The sequence below is a fragment of the Palaemon carinicauda genome, chromosome 22 (genome assembly GCF_036898095.1).
Source record: "Palaemon carinicauda isolate YSFRI2023 chromosome 22, ASM3689809v2, whole genome shotgun sequence".
NCBI lineage: Eukaryota > Metazoa > Arthropoda > Malacostraca > Decapoda > Palaemonidae > Palaemon > Palaemon carinicauda.
The window spans coordinates 12558959-12573958 of record NC_090746.1 but is presented as its reverse complement, the minus strand read 5'-3'; the positions used below and the strand labels follow the sequence as shown (position 1 = coordinate 12573958).

Here is a 15000-nt window from a genome sequence, read left to right as displayed (position 1 = left end):
GTATGGCTGGTGTATCTCGAGTAGATAGGGTTAGGTGAGAGTGAGAACTGGTGTAAGAAATGAGTTAGCAGCTAGAGTGGATATGAATGTGTTGAGGTGGTTTGGCCATGTTGAGAGAATGGAAAATGGCTGCCTGCTAAAGAAGGTGATGAATGCAAGAGTTGATGGGAGAAGTACAAGAGGAAGGCCAAGGTTTGGGTGGATGGATGGAGTGAAGGAAGCTCTGGGTGATAGGAGGATAGATGTGAGACAGGCAAGAGAGCGTGCTAGAAATAGGAATGAATGGCGAGCGATTGTGACGCAGTTCCGGTAGGCCCTGCTGCTGCCTCCGATGCCTTAGACGACCGCGGAGGTAGCAGCAGTAGGGGACTCAGCATTATGAAGCTTCATCTGTGGTGGATAATGTGGGAGGGTGGGCTGTGGCACCCTAGCAGTACCAGCTGAACTCGGTTGAGTCCCTTGTTAGGCTGGAGGAACGTAGAGAGTAGAGGGCCCCTTTTTTTGTTTTGTTTCATTTGTTGATGTCGACTACCCCCCAAAATTGGGGGAAGTGCCTTGGTATATGTATGTATGTATGTATATATATATATATATATATATATATATATATATATATATACAGAAAGACCATACACACACGTAAGTGAAAGGACATGTCTGAGGCCTTTGTTATGCAGTGGACTAATAATGACTGATGTGTGTATACATATATATATATGTATATATATATATATATATATATATATATATATATATATATATATACAGTATATACAGTATATACATATATATATATACATACATATATATATATATATATATATATATATATATATGAGTTATGGGGACCGATGTGGTAACGTCCCTGAATGGTGATCGCCAGACTGAGGTTCGAGTCCCACTCAAACTCGTTAGTACCTTTGGTCGCTGCAACCTCTCCATCATTTAGAGCTAAGGATGGGGGTTTTGGGAGAGCCTCTAGGTCAACCTGCTGAGTCATCAGCAGCCATTGCCTTGCCCTCCTTGGTCCTAGCTTGGATGGAGAGCGGGCTTGGGCGCTGATCATATGTATATATGGTCAGTCTCTAGGGTATTGTCCTGCTTAATAGGGCAATGTCACTATCCCTTGCCTCTGCCATTCATGAGTGGCCTTTAAACCTTTAATGCCCTTCCTTTAGTTGAAGTTACAGTCCTGGAGGGTACTAAGCCTTGCATGATTGGTTGACTCCGTCATGTTGACTAATTTCATTCGTAATTTTGTCTCTTAATATAAAGGTTGGTTTTGCCTGGATATATTAAGAAAATCCAGGATCAGTGCGCCCAAGATGTACAGTGACGTCTAGTATACTGCAATATTCGTGGACAATGTGACAATATTAGAGACCTTATACTTGCTTCCAGACACTATAATATTCTATTATGTTCTGAAAATTTCATTTCTCAAATGCTGCACTCATCACAACTGCTTATTCCAGGTTTTATAAAAAAACAGTAACTTTGAAACGGGTTGCCACTCCTAGGGCAAAAAGTTTGCAGTTCTCAATAGGACTGAATACTCTGATTCTTATAAGTCCTGCTATGAATGTGGATGCCATGAGATTCAGGTCATTAAAGTTTGGGGCGGCCGTGACAATTTTTATTTCGTTTCTATCTTCAGAAATCCAGACAGGGATGATTTTATCTTCGTTTGTTTTCTTACCATTATGGCTAAGATACAAGAAGATAACTGAAAGGCCTCTTTTGTGCTTTTCGATGTTGGGAGTTAGATTTAATTTCTCCCTCGCTTTTCCATGGCTTAAGAACTTTTGACTTTGCCTCTGAATCAGTCTGTAAGCAGATCATATGGTGGGCTACACACAATTCTGGTAATTGCTTGGAGCTAGTATATACTGATGCCCCTGTTGTTATGACAAGTAAGGTTTGTCTTCCAGCCGGGACATCTGATCATTATTATCATTAACATAGGTAGCAAAGCTACAACCCTGATTGGAAAAGCAGAATACTACAAGCCATAGGGCCCCAACAACAAAAGTAGCCTAGTGAGGAAATGATACAAGGGAATAGCAGTATAAACTATATGCAAGCAATGAATAAAGAGGATAAAATATTTAAAGATATATATGCCTTGGTTTTGTTAGTAATTATGACAGAGCAGCCTGTCCATAATATATCATACTCTTGCAAGATATATCTAGAATCTAGAATGACCTCTTACATTTGAATTTCCCCCATCTTGTGCACTTAAATACCAAATGAAAGAAAAACATTGGATCACTGATCATAGTACATATAATTATTTGGAGAAGCATGAGGCTTATAATGTTTGGAAAAGTAACAGATCAGAAAGTATATGGTTCAACTGAAAAGAAACAAGATTTGCCCATAAAAGAAACGTTTTTTTCTAGTACAACATAGGAACATGAATGGCGGACAACACTCAAATATGTACTCTTTGGTGTACACTTCACAATTCTTCCTTTGCTTAAACTTGGTGGGTCTGTCACTCACTGTCCGAAGGAAAAGGTAATCCTTTTAACTGACATATTTGATAGTAAACAGAGTAAAGAGAAACTTGATCTTCATTCCTGTGTTCAGAAGCTGAATTAACAAGTTTAGTTTTATGGTTCTATGAAATTTTGATACTTTTACTGGACCTAGATGCTCATGGATGTGTAGACCCAGATGTTAATCTTTAATTTAAATAAACACAACTGCTTTTTTAGATCTTGAATAGTCTGTTTTCATCAAAAGTTAGCAATAAAATGTTCTTTTCACTTGTTAGGAATTGCCAATGTCCCTTTATTAAGTAAAGACATTTATGGTAGTTCTATTATTGCTCATCACAACCTAATTTCTATAACTCTCGCATCATCTAAAGGTGTTTTTTTTTTTTTTTTTTTTTTTGCCTAAACATTTAAATACGTATGCTGAAGGTAATCATCTGCTCTACAATTTACAGTTTAGCTTTCACTGAAAAATTGCTCCGAGTGATGTCCTTTATCAAATTTTCATGGCTGTTCAAAATTCTTTTGATTATGATTAGGTAGTTCATACGATTGTCCCTCATTTTAGTGCTGTCTTTGACCGTGTTAGTCATGAGAGCTTTCATTCTAATCAAACAGATGGGAGTAGGTCTGTACATTATTATTCAATTTCCAAGTTAAATATTCCGAAGAGTAGTCATTGATGGGCACAATTGGGAATGTTATATCTGGTGTTCCTCAGGGTAGTGTTCTCGGGCCATTACTTTTCATGCATGTATACGCTTCATGTGTGGATTAGCCTAGAAAACAAGCTTGTCATAATCTGGTTACAGCTGGAATATAACTTTTAAAAGACTTTTATTATTTCATCTTACGCTGGAAAGGGCAAGACTTAGAATTAACTGAATGCTTAGTACTGAGTACACACGGTACAGTCATGATAGATTTAAATGTAAAGGATGGTTAGAATTATGCGAAATCTTATCCAATATGCACAAAAAATTAAATTAAATGGTGGCGGCAAAGATTAATATTCATCTTATGAATAAGGAGTTATATAGACAGGAAGTTTTTGTCAGCAAATTAAGATGAGAGTCAACAGCATAAGACCAGTCAGGAGAGAATGCTCAAAATATGGTAAAATTAGTCATAAGCATTTCCTCAGAAATTTTACACGATTTACTCAATATGCCAATATATCGTGCAATTAAAGGAGAGACACACTGGATTTATTTCTCAAAAGTAAACTTTTATTCATGAATCACTCCTAAAATTTTCAGCTGTAAATAGTTAAATAGACATTGCTAATAAAAAAAAACGGGATGTTGAAGACTCATTGTCTTGACCTACTTAAAATGGACTTAGATATAGCAGGTCTACATTCAGGAGGTGGAATTGATGCACAGAGAGTAGGCATCATCTGTATATGCAACAAGTTTGTTTTCTGGGCTAACCCACATATCAAGTGTATATATGATTAGCATGAAAAGTAATGGGCCGAAAAAAACTACCCAGAGGAACACCAGATAAAGGATTCCTATAGTTATTCTGGTGACCATCAACAGCTACTCTTTACAATTGATTACTCAAAAATTTAGTTATGGTGCAAAGAAAATATTTACCTACTCCCATCTGTTTAAGTTTGAAAACAATGGCCTAATAATCAACATGGTAAAAGGCAGCCTTTTAATCATGGCCAATCATACAAACTTCCTGACCGTAATCAAAGAATCTTTTACAGCTTTGGAAATAAAAAGTACATCACATACAAGAAAGCATTGAGCTGAAGTATGTAAAATGGTGACTATCAACAATTACTCTTCACAATTTATTACTTAAAAATTAATTTATGATGCAAATAATGGACCTACCTGCGCCCCATCTTTTTAAGTTTGAAAACAAGGGCCTCATAATTAACATTGTCAAAGGCAGCACTTTAACCATGGCCAATCATACGAAATTCTTGAACATAATCAAAGAATCTTTTACAGTATTGGAAATTAGAAGGACGTCACATGGGAGAAAGCATTGAGCTGAAGTATGTAAAAAGAGAAGTATCTAGAATGGTGTGAGAGTGGTTGTACGATGAGGGCAGACTCTGTCTCCATGTTAAAGTTGCGTAAGTTTTAATGGACAGAAAGTCTTACTTTATTATCAAAGTTGCAGTATTTTTGTGCGTGCTACAATTATTTGTTTCCTTCTGATGCAATTTCTTCACCTAAAGAGAATTTATTAACTTTCTTATCTGAAAATATTACGTATCTAATTTTGCTCTCACTCTTTGTGTTCTTTATCCATTCCCCTAAACTTTCGTCAATACTCCTTCCTTTTGATATCAACTATGTATCTCCACTAATATTTTTTCTCCTTCAATCAGTGTTTTATTTCCTCATCTCATCATTCACTGTTTCTTTTCTTCCTTCTCACATATCTATGTCTTCAAACACTCCTTGCTAAGTCAATGATTTCATCCTTAAATTTTTCTTCCAGTTATGTTTGGTATTGTTGATGAAGGCCTCTTTATAACTTTTATTAAAACTAAGGCTTCCGTCCTTATCTCTGGTGTCTTCAGTGCTAAGCAGAAGGGCGGATTTGCCCAGCTGCTGGTCCGGTCTGAAATTTTATCAGTATTCTAATTACTGTATATCCATCTGTGAATGCTGCTTACCCTCATTTCTGGTAATTGTGGTGGCCTATTGGTAAGGTCCTTGCCTGGTGATCGCCAGACTGGGGTTCGACTACGCTCAAACTCGTTACTGCCTTTGGTTGCTGCAACCCCACCATCCTTGTGAGCTAAGGATAGAGGGAGGGGTGTGGGGGAGCCTATAGATCTATCTGCTGACTCATCAGCCGCCATTGACTGACTTCCCCTGATCCTAGTTTGGGTGGAGAGGGGGCTTGGGCGCTGATCATAATTATATATATATGGTCAGTCTCTAGGGCATTGTCCTACTAGCTAAGGCAATGTCACTGTCCTTTGCCTGTGTCATTCATGAGCGGACTTTAAACCCTTTAAATATTATCTATTTTGTCTATATTTCCTGGGCCATACACATCTGAGTAATTCCCTTATTATTGAAACCGGAGGTAACGTAAAGTTTACATATATCTTGCAGGCTGTGTTCAATTTGGAATTCAATACCCACAGAAAATTGTTATGACACACACACTTTGCTTGGAGTATTCATTGAAAAAAGCCTTGCACTGGATTTATATGCGGTACCAAACAGAAAGCTTAGGGAGATTTTGATCATTTATAGCAATAGATTAAAGTTCCTTTGGAAGAATAGAGTGTAAAATAGAAACAAAAAATTATTTAAGTGCTTTGAATTTGAAAAAAAAACACACCATGCGTGAATTTGTGGGTTGTTAAGTATGAACATAAACATGCATGTGCACAAACTAAAGGAATTAAGCAAACACATACGAGAATATTAAAAATAAACCTAACATGATCAACTTACGGGTATCGTGATGAATGTCCAAACAGCCTCTGTTAAATTTTGTAGACTTAATGGCATATCCGGGTGAGGGGGGTCACTAGAAGGAGTCAGAATCGGTCGCTCATCGTCTTCTAATGGCTGAGACCGGGACCAAGCTCCTCCCCTCATTCCTCCTGCACCAGCCCCAGCTCCCCCATCCATCCGGGACGACTTGGACCATCTTCCGGAGATCTTGCGAGCCACTGCAGCGGGAGCTGAAGGTGAGCGGGTCATGCGGGTGTAAGAACTGACTCTCTCCTGCACTGTACCTAGGCTCTCCACAGGGCCAGTCGTGCCACCCTCCACAGAGACTCCTCTGTCCCAGCCTCGGCTTCCAGAAGCCCCGCCGACTCGCACGGCCCCGCCATCTTCAACACTAGCACCCACGGCGGGCACGTGAGCGCTGCTGAAGGGGCAGGCCATGACGGAGGTTGACCCCTCACATGACCTTCACTCTCCTTCCATTGTCAAGAGGATGGACTGGTAATGGCTCCGTCTTTGCCAACAGAGTAATGCTTGGAATACTCTCAGATGGAAAAGATGTGACTCCTACGCAGCGTGTAAGGTATGTACTTCAGTCAATCTGAAAAAAAAAAGAGTTGATAATGTGTAACGTATAAATTACCTCAGATTTGCAACTAATTTTTACTAAATTTACTAAAGAAAGGAAAGAATTAAATGAATATCAAAAGGGGAGCTTGCTAAAAATCATCCTGTTGTAGCTGAAGTATCAAGAGAATATCTTGTTCAATTATCTAGTGTGTACACAAAGACAAAGGATTTTTAAAGGGGAATAAAGATGGTTCTTATTACTTGTTAATGACATTCTCTTTCTCTTCTCCCCCCTCTCTCAGCTCTCAGTATATATATATATATATATATATATATATATATATATATATATATATATATATATATATATATATATACATATATGTATATATATACATATATATACATATATATACACACACATATACATATATATATATACATATATATATGTACATATATATATATATATATATATATATATATATATATATATATATACATACATACATATATAGGATAAAATATGCATATTATTCATATCTAAAGATAATAACTACGAGGACAGCAATTACCAATAAGACAAAATTAACATGAATAACATAACAAGAATAACAACTCAACCTATGAAGAGGGGAATTGACCTTGAATCACTCTTCTACGCAGGTTTCCGGAAATGTATTTCAAAAGACTCAATTTATATCAAGAAGGGTTTTTTTTTTTTTCACCATAGGAAGCTAACACTATAAAATCGTTAACATCCAAACCCGACCTTCCAGTGAAAATATGATCTCTCGTCAACGGGTTGGCCAGTACGCTGTTACCATTTCGGTGGCAGGTGTTCTCTGCATCTGGTGCTTAAGCCCCTGAAAGAATTGCCCGCGGAAGTTGCACGCAACTGTCCTCTGTCCTCATACACCTGACAACACTGAGATCACCTAACAAATCATCTTCGCTCAACGGATTAACTACTACACTGTAACTGTTCAGTGGCTACTTTCCTCTTGGTAAGGGTAGAAGAGATTCTTTAGCTATGGTAAGCCGATCCTCTAGGAGATGGACACTCCATAACCAAACCTGCACAGACCGTGATATAAATGATATATGTCAGAGCATAGCTTATCAGGTAGTTGTTCTCTATGGTTTAAAACCATATGTATCCTGCAGTTGTTTGGAAAAAAAAAAAAAAAACAGACTCTAAAACCTATATGAAGAGGAAATCAGTCCATAATACATTTAATTAGGTTTGTGTCTTCTTCAATTGCACAAAAATTAGCTTATTGAGAATCAGTAGTTGAACCGATAGAAATTCAAAAGTTCAAACTTGCAGCAAAGTTTTTTATGTTGAACAGGTTAACATAAATCTTTTTAAAGTTTATTTATCAAATATCTGTTTCGATGTTGTTACTGTTTTTAAAATATTTTATTTCAATTGTTCATTATTTCTCATATCGTTTATTTATTTCCTTTCCTCCCTGGACTATTTTTTCCCTGTTGGAACCCTTGGGTTAATAGCATCTTGCTTTTTCAACTAGGGTTATAGCTTAGCTAGTAATAATAATAATATTTTTTTATATATATAAATTGACAGGTAATCCCGTTTATATGAGTAAATTTCTAATATATAAAATGCCTTTTTTTCTTCTTGTTTCGCCAATTTTTTTTCTTTATTATGTTTTAAAATCTTTTTATTAAGCTAATATATAGTACAAGGTCTAGGCATTATTCTTGACAAAAGATAAGAAATACTCTAGTTTTCTGTGAAAAAGTATATAAGTTGCTACAGAGAGAACTAGAGGGGCACATAGTAGAGCTTATTGAGAATCAGTAGTTGAACCGATAGAAATTCAAAAGTTCAAACTTGCAGCAAAGTTTTTTATGTTGAACAGGTTAACATAAATCTTTTTAAAGTTTATTTATCAAATATCTGTTTCGATGTTGTTACTGTTTTTAAAATATTTTATTTCAATTGTTCATTATTTCTCATATCGTTTATTTATTTCCTTTCCTCCCTGGACTATTTTTTCCCTGTTGGAACCCTTGGGTTAATAGCATCTTGCTTTTTCAACTAGGGTTATAGCTTAGCTAGTAATAATAATAATATTTTTATATATATATAAATTGACAGGTAATCCCGTTTATATGAGTAAATTTCTAATATATAAAATGCCTTTTTTTCTTCTTGTTTCGCCAATTTTTTTTCTTTATTATGTTTTAAAATCTTTTTATTAAGCTAATATATAGTACAAGGTCTAGGCATTATTCTTGACAAAAGATAAGAAATACTCTAGTTTTCTGTGAAAAAGTATATAAGTTGCTACAGAGAGAACTAGAGGGGCACATAGTAGAGCGCAGACCTCCGCCGCAGCCGCTTATTTCTCGACCTTGTGCTCGACCTTGACCTTTGATCTTGACAAATATTAATTTTCGTGAGTTTTCATACCCTCAAATATGAATCAAGCTTGAAGTCTCTGTGACAACGGTGTCCAAACTTATGGCTGATTATGTGAATTGGACATTTTCCCTGACCATGACCTTGACCTTTGACCTTGACCTTCCAAAATTTCATCATATCCAGCTTTTTACATAAAAGGCAATCCCTGGAAGTTTCATTACGATTAAAATTGTGGTCAGGAAGCTGTTCCCAAACAAACACACACATATAAAAACAAACACAAACAGGGGCGAAAACATAATCTACTCCCAACTTCGGTGTCGGAGGTAATAGCGCACTCACATTATTCAGGTTATATTAAGAAAAAATTAATATATATATATATATATATATATATATATATATATATATGTATATATATACACATTTATATATATACATATAAATACATACATATCTATAGACTATATATATACATATATATATATATATATATATATATATATATATATATATATACTTAAATATTTATATATCTATATATGCATAAAATATATATACATACATAAGTATATGTAACTCTCTCTCTCTCTCTCTCTCTCTCTCTCTCTCTCTCTCTCTCTCTCTCTCTCTCTCTCTCTCTCTCTCTATGTATATATATATATATATACATATACATAAATATATATATATATATATATATATATATATATATATATATATATATATATATATATATATGTATATATATACACATATACACATATATAATATATATGTACATATATATATATATATATATATATATATATATATATATATATATATATATATATACTGAATGTATATATACATGAGAAAATATATGTATAAATATGTATACAGCATATATATGTGTGCATGTGCGTATATATACAGAATATGTTTTTCAAGTTTATTATAAGCTTTCTAAATTATCTTTATATGCATTTTAAACTAAAAAAAAAATCATTCCATTTACCAAAAATATGAAAATAAGGGAGGAAGATATACCTTGACGAAAGATCTTCAAAGTAAATTTCTTTTTAGACAATAATATAAACTTAGAAAGTGTTAGATAGATGCATTATAAGAATTGCAGAAATTTACAGAAAGCTTATGCTAGATAAAGTTCAACTAGAGGAGCACTCAGTAGAGCGCAGAACTCAGCCACGGCAGCTTATTTCTTGACCTTTTGCTCGACCTTGACCTTGACATTTGACCTTAACATGTATTCATTGGCTTGGATTTGCATGCACTTAGATATGAGCCAAGTTTGATGTCTGTGTGACAACGAGGACCAAACTTATGGCTGATTACGTGAATTGGACATTTTGCTTGACCGTGACCTTGACTTTCCAAATTTTATCCTTTCCAGCTTTTACATAACAATTAATCCCTGCAAGTTTCATTACTCTACGGACAAAATGGCCAGAAAGCTGTTCACAAACAAACAAACACACAAACAGGGGTTAAAATATAACCTCCGTTCAACTATGTTGTTTGAAGTAACAATACAGTTTATGCGATGTTCAACTTGTAGCTGATGTAACTACACGAATGCTAATGTAATCAAAGAATGACTGTTGTGGTAAAGTTTATCTCGCATTTTCTCTTGAGCAGAGCAACCCCACCTCTTAGACAAATGCCTGAATGTTAGAATATATGTTTCTAGGATTTCCCACCGAGAGACGAGCAGCCGAAAGAAAAAACAAATATCAACACATTCGATTTCAGATTGGCTTTCAGTCACTACTACTACTACTACTACTGGCGGTCCACTACTTGAACCGGAATCATCATCATCATCATCATCATCATAATCATCATCTTCTTCTTCTTCTTCCTGGTCTTTTTTTTTTTTTATTCTCCTTTAATTGTAGAGAAAAGACCCAATTTAAATGAAGGTTAGAATAATAATGAAAAGTGGACCATGAATAAAATTCCAGATCTTTGCAGCAGATGTAAACAAGCAGGCATTGAAACTCTTAATCAGATTATAATTGATCTCCACAGAGTGAATATGTTAAGAAGTGGTCTGATTGGTATTATTATAATGTCTGAGAGGAACTCTGCCTGAATTCAACAGAATTGTGACAGAAACCGTACCTGCATTAAGGCTTTATTCACGATAAACGTGCCCGTAAACTGATATATATATATATATATATATATATATATATATATATATATATATATATATATATATATATATATATATATATGCACCTGACCTGCACGGACCGTAGGTTGGCCAGGCTAACACCCACCAGGTGAGATACTACCGCTAGAGAGTTACTGGATTCTTTTGGCTGGCCAGACAGTACTACAATGGATCCCTCTCTCTGGTTACGGATAATTTTGTCATTGCCTACACATTCACTAAATAGTTTGGTCTATTCGTTCCACAATCTTCTCTGTCATCATACACCTGACAACACAGAGATTACCAAACAATTCTTCTTCGCTCAAGGGCTATTTTCCTCTTGGCGAGGGTAGAAGAAACTCTCTCGCTATAGTGTAAACAGCTCTTCTAAGAGAAGGACACTCCAAAATCAAACCTGACCTGCACAGACCATGATCTGACCATCTCCGGCATGGCCACCTTCAGTATGGTCCCGGTTCACTTTTATTCTCTAGACTAAGAAATTTGCAATTTCCTATTATACGCAATCGATCAAAATGTTACATGTTTAAGTTCTAAGCTTTGCTTTTTAGACAAAAATATAAAAAAAGCAGATGGTATTTATGGTTTGGATAAAATTCACATTGAAATACATGCCATCAGATCGTAAGATTCGATACAAATGCTTTTAATATCAGTTGTTACATCTTTGGTCGTGTAGGGAAGATATCTTTTTGCTTATTGATGCACACTGCTAAGGACAAAATACCTTCAGAGTGATATGAGAAAACCGAAAATGTTAAAACTTGGGTGGAGCTGGAGTTGAAAACATTCCTATTGTTTGAATATCCTCCAGGTTAATACTTCACCACCATCATCATCTCCTACGCATAATGACGTAAAGAGCCAGTCGTCTCTATCTTGAGCTTTCAAATCAATACTTCTCCATTTATCATATCCTAGTTCACGCTTCATAGTCCTCAGCCATATAGGACTGGGTATTCCAACTCTACTAATACTTTGTGGAGCACAGTTAAACGTTTGGTGAACTAATTTCTCTCGGGGAGTGCAAAAAGCATGCCCAAACCTTCTTCATCTACCCCTCCTCATGGTCTCATCCACATATGGCACTCGAGTAATCTCTCTTATAGTTTCATTTCTAATCCTGTCCTGCCATTTAACTCCTAATATCCTACTGAGGGCTTTGACCTCAAATCTACAAAATCTGTTCAATATTGTTACACTGTCATAGCACGACTCATGTCCACACAGTAACACCGACCTCACCAAACTGCTATATAGCCTGATTTTTATATGTAATTTCAGGCGATTTGCTTTTCAAGTTTTATTTAACCTAGCCATTGTCTGATTTGCTTACTTCAATCTTTCATTAAATTCCAATTCTATAAGAGATCATAGTTCCGAAATATTCAAATGATTCTACTTCATTAATCCTTTCTCCTTCCAACGATATTTACTCTCCCATTGCATATTCCGTTCTCATCATCTCTGTCTTTCTTCTATTTATCTTGAGCCCAACCTCATGTGATATTTCATGACTTCTGGTAAGCAAGCATTGCAAATACCGTGGTTTTCTGCTAATAAAGGCAGCGTCATCAAGATACTCTATCTCTGGAAATTTCCTATTACTAATCCAGTTCAATCCTTCTCAACAATCCCCATTTGTTCGACGTATTACAAAATCCATGAGAAGGATAAACAACATAGATGACAACACATTTAGTACTTCAGCCACATTAAAAATGTTAATATGCTCTTATTTAATTTGAAAAAAAAGTAAAATTTAGAATTCATGAGATTGCACAACTATGTGAGACCTTCACTACACTTTTATAAGTGCTACATAAAAATATCTAATACTTTCTAAAAATGGCGGTCGTAGAAGCAATAAAAAACCAAAACGCATTTACAAATGTTTAGCAATTTTAGAAAAATAAAAAATGTCTTTGTGGAAAACCAATTTATCAGAAATATCTTTCCAATCGTTTGTCCATTGAACATTAAAGCTGCCTAGATGCTCGGGTTTCAAGTTACTACTGATTAATTCAGAATTTTGTTAATTCAGTATTTTCTAAAGCTGCACGTAGAGAGAGAGAGAGAGAGAGAGAGAGAGAAGAGAGAGAGAGAGAGAGAGAGAGAGAGAGAGAGAGAGAGAGAGAGAGAGAGAGAGAGAGAGAGAGGGTCTCTCTCTCTCTCTCTCTCTCTCTCTCTCTCTCTCTCTGTTCAGCTTTAGAAAATACTAGATTCTCTTCTAATTCAGAATTTTGAAAATTCTGAAATAGAAGAGAATCTAGTATTTTGAAAATTCTGAATTAGAAGAGAATCTAGTATTTTCTAAAGCTGAACAGAGAGAGAGAGAGAGAAGAGAGAGAGAGAGAGAGAGAGAGAGAGAGAGAGAGAGAGAGAGAGCACTTTAGTAGTAGTTTTTGTTCCCCTTGCTATCACTTCATTTGAAATAATGTTCTTCCGTGAAATCACATCCAAGACTCATGTATATGAGCACATCATTGAATAATTTAAGAGAGACGAGGTCTCCCTGTCCAATTCCTTTCTCAATCGAAATTTTCTCACTATCTTTATGAAGTTTTAGGATTGCTGTACTGCCTGTGTAAATACCTTCAAGTGTTCTAACATAAGATTCATCTATTCCTTGTCTTTGAGGGACTTTCACTACTGCTGAACTTTTGACAGAATTAAAAGCTTTCTCATAGTTTATAAATGCCCTACATAGTGGTTTGTCATACTCCGTTGCTTTTCCATTAGGTGCTTTGCTTTGATTCAAAGATTCACTTTCAAGATGCAATAAAGCGGGGACAGACAGAGAGTGAAAGTACTAAATTGAGTATATGAACTGTTATTGGGAGAAATAAATACAGTTGCTTTTGGAAATGTTAAGTCTTTAGGTTGGATTTCTGAAAACGAAGAAACCAGTTTATTCTGGAAAAACACTTTGAGAGAGCAGACTTCCACCACAGCAGCTTATTTCTAGAGGTAAGGGTTCATTCGGTCGACCTTTCGCTCAACCTTGACCTTGACCTTTGATCTAGGACATTCAAAATTGAATCACTCCCACGTCGAAAAATAACAGTTGATCCCTGAAAGTTTCACTATGCTCTGAGTAAGATTGTGCCCAGGAACTTGTTCACAAACAAACAGTCAAACAGGGTAAAAACATAGGCTCCTCCAAACTTCGTTGGCGGAGGTATATAGTCATAACTTGTTATTAGTTTAATAACGGGCCTAATCTCCTCCTTCCTCTCTAATGAGCTTAGATTACGGAATTTCAGTTCCCAATTATTGTTCTCGTGCCGAAAGAGACGAGAAACATTGACTTTCCAAATTATAAGCTTCATCTAGTGTTTCTCTTTCATCAGATTCGGAAACATTCTCTTCCTCAACAATGTCTAAGCTTCAGCTTAATTTTCTGTTTGCCGTGAAAAAAATCTTTTGTCATTTCTATTGATAATGGTTGTGTTCCCTATTTCTTGATATGCAATGGGCCCGAATTCAATTCTAGACCTCCAAAATGAACTTTTTTATTGCATCAATTTCATTTCACATCGCTCCATTTTCGTTTATTGCTTAACATAAATCAATATTGCGGAGTAGTTTTGTTTTAGCATCCGTATGTAATCTGTTGGGTTAACAAAAATACAGCATAAAGAATAAAATATTCCAAATATGATAACTACAGAGAAAGACTTACTTTCGCTTTGAAATACTATTTTGCTTAATGGCGCAGCTTTGATGAATATGTAACTGAATTAGTGCCCGTTATTTGAACTCTACTAATACTTTTTAAGGCAATTCACTCATTTCATGCCTTCTGTTTTCTTTCTTCTGGCATTAATTCTGTTTCTATTATGTATAAGATATTTTTCACTTGTCTAACTTGTTTATAGTGCATATATGTTTGCCCCTCAA

The 15000-nt window shown here is 35.5% G+C and overlaps 1 protein-coding gene across 1 annotated transcript in view; it reads right to left on the bottom strand.

Moving 5' to 3' along the window:
• Positions 1-15000, bottom strand: part of Gycalpha99B (guanylate cyclase 1 soluble subunit alpha 2) — a 361252-nt gene that overhangs the window by 196614 nt on the left and 149638 nt on the right. Inside the window, exon 3 of the mRNA XM_068345970.1 lies at positions 5948-6548. Coding sequence (XP_068202071.1) covers positions 5948-6388 — 441 coding nt within the window. The 5' untranslated portion in view covers positions 6389-6548. The remainder of the gene's footprint in view (positions 1-5947; positions 6549-15000) is intronic.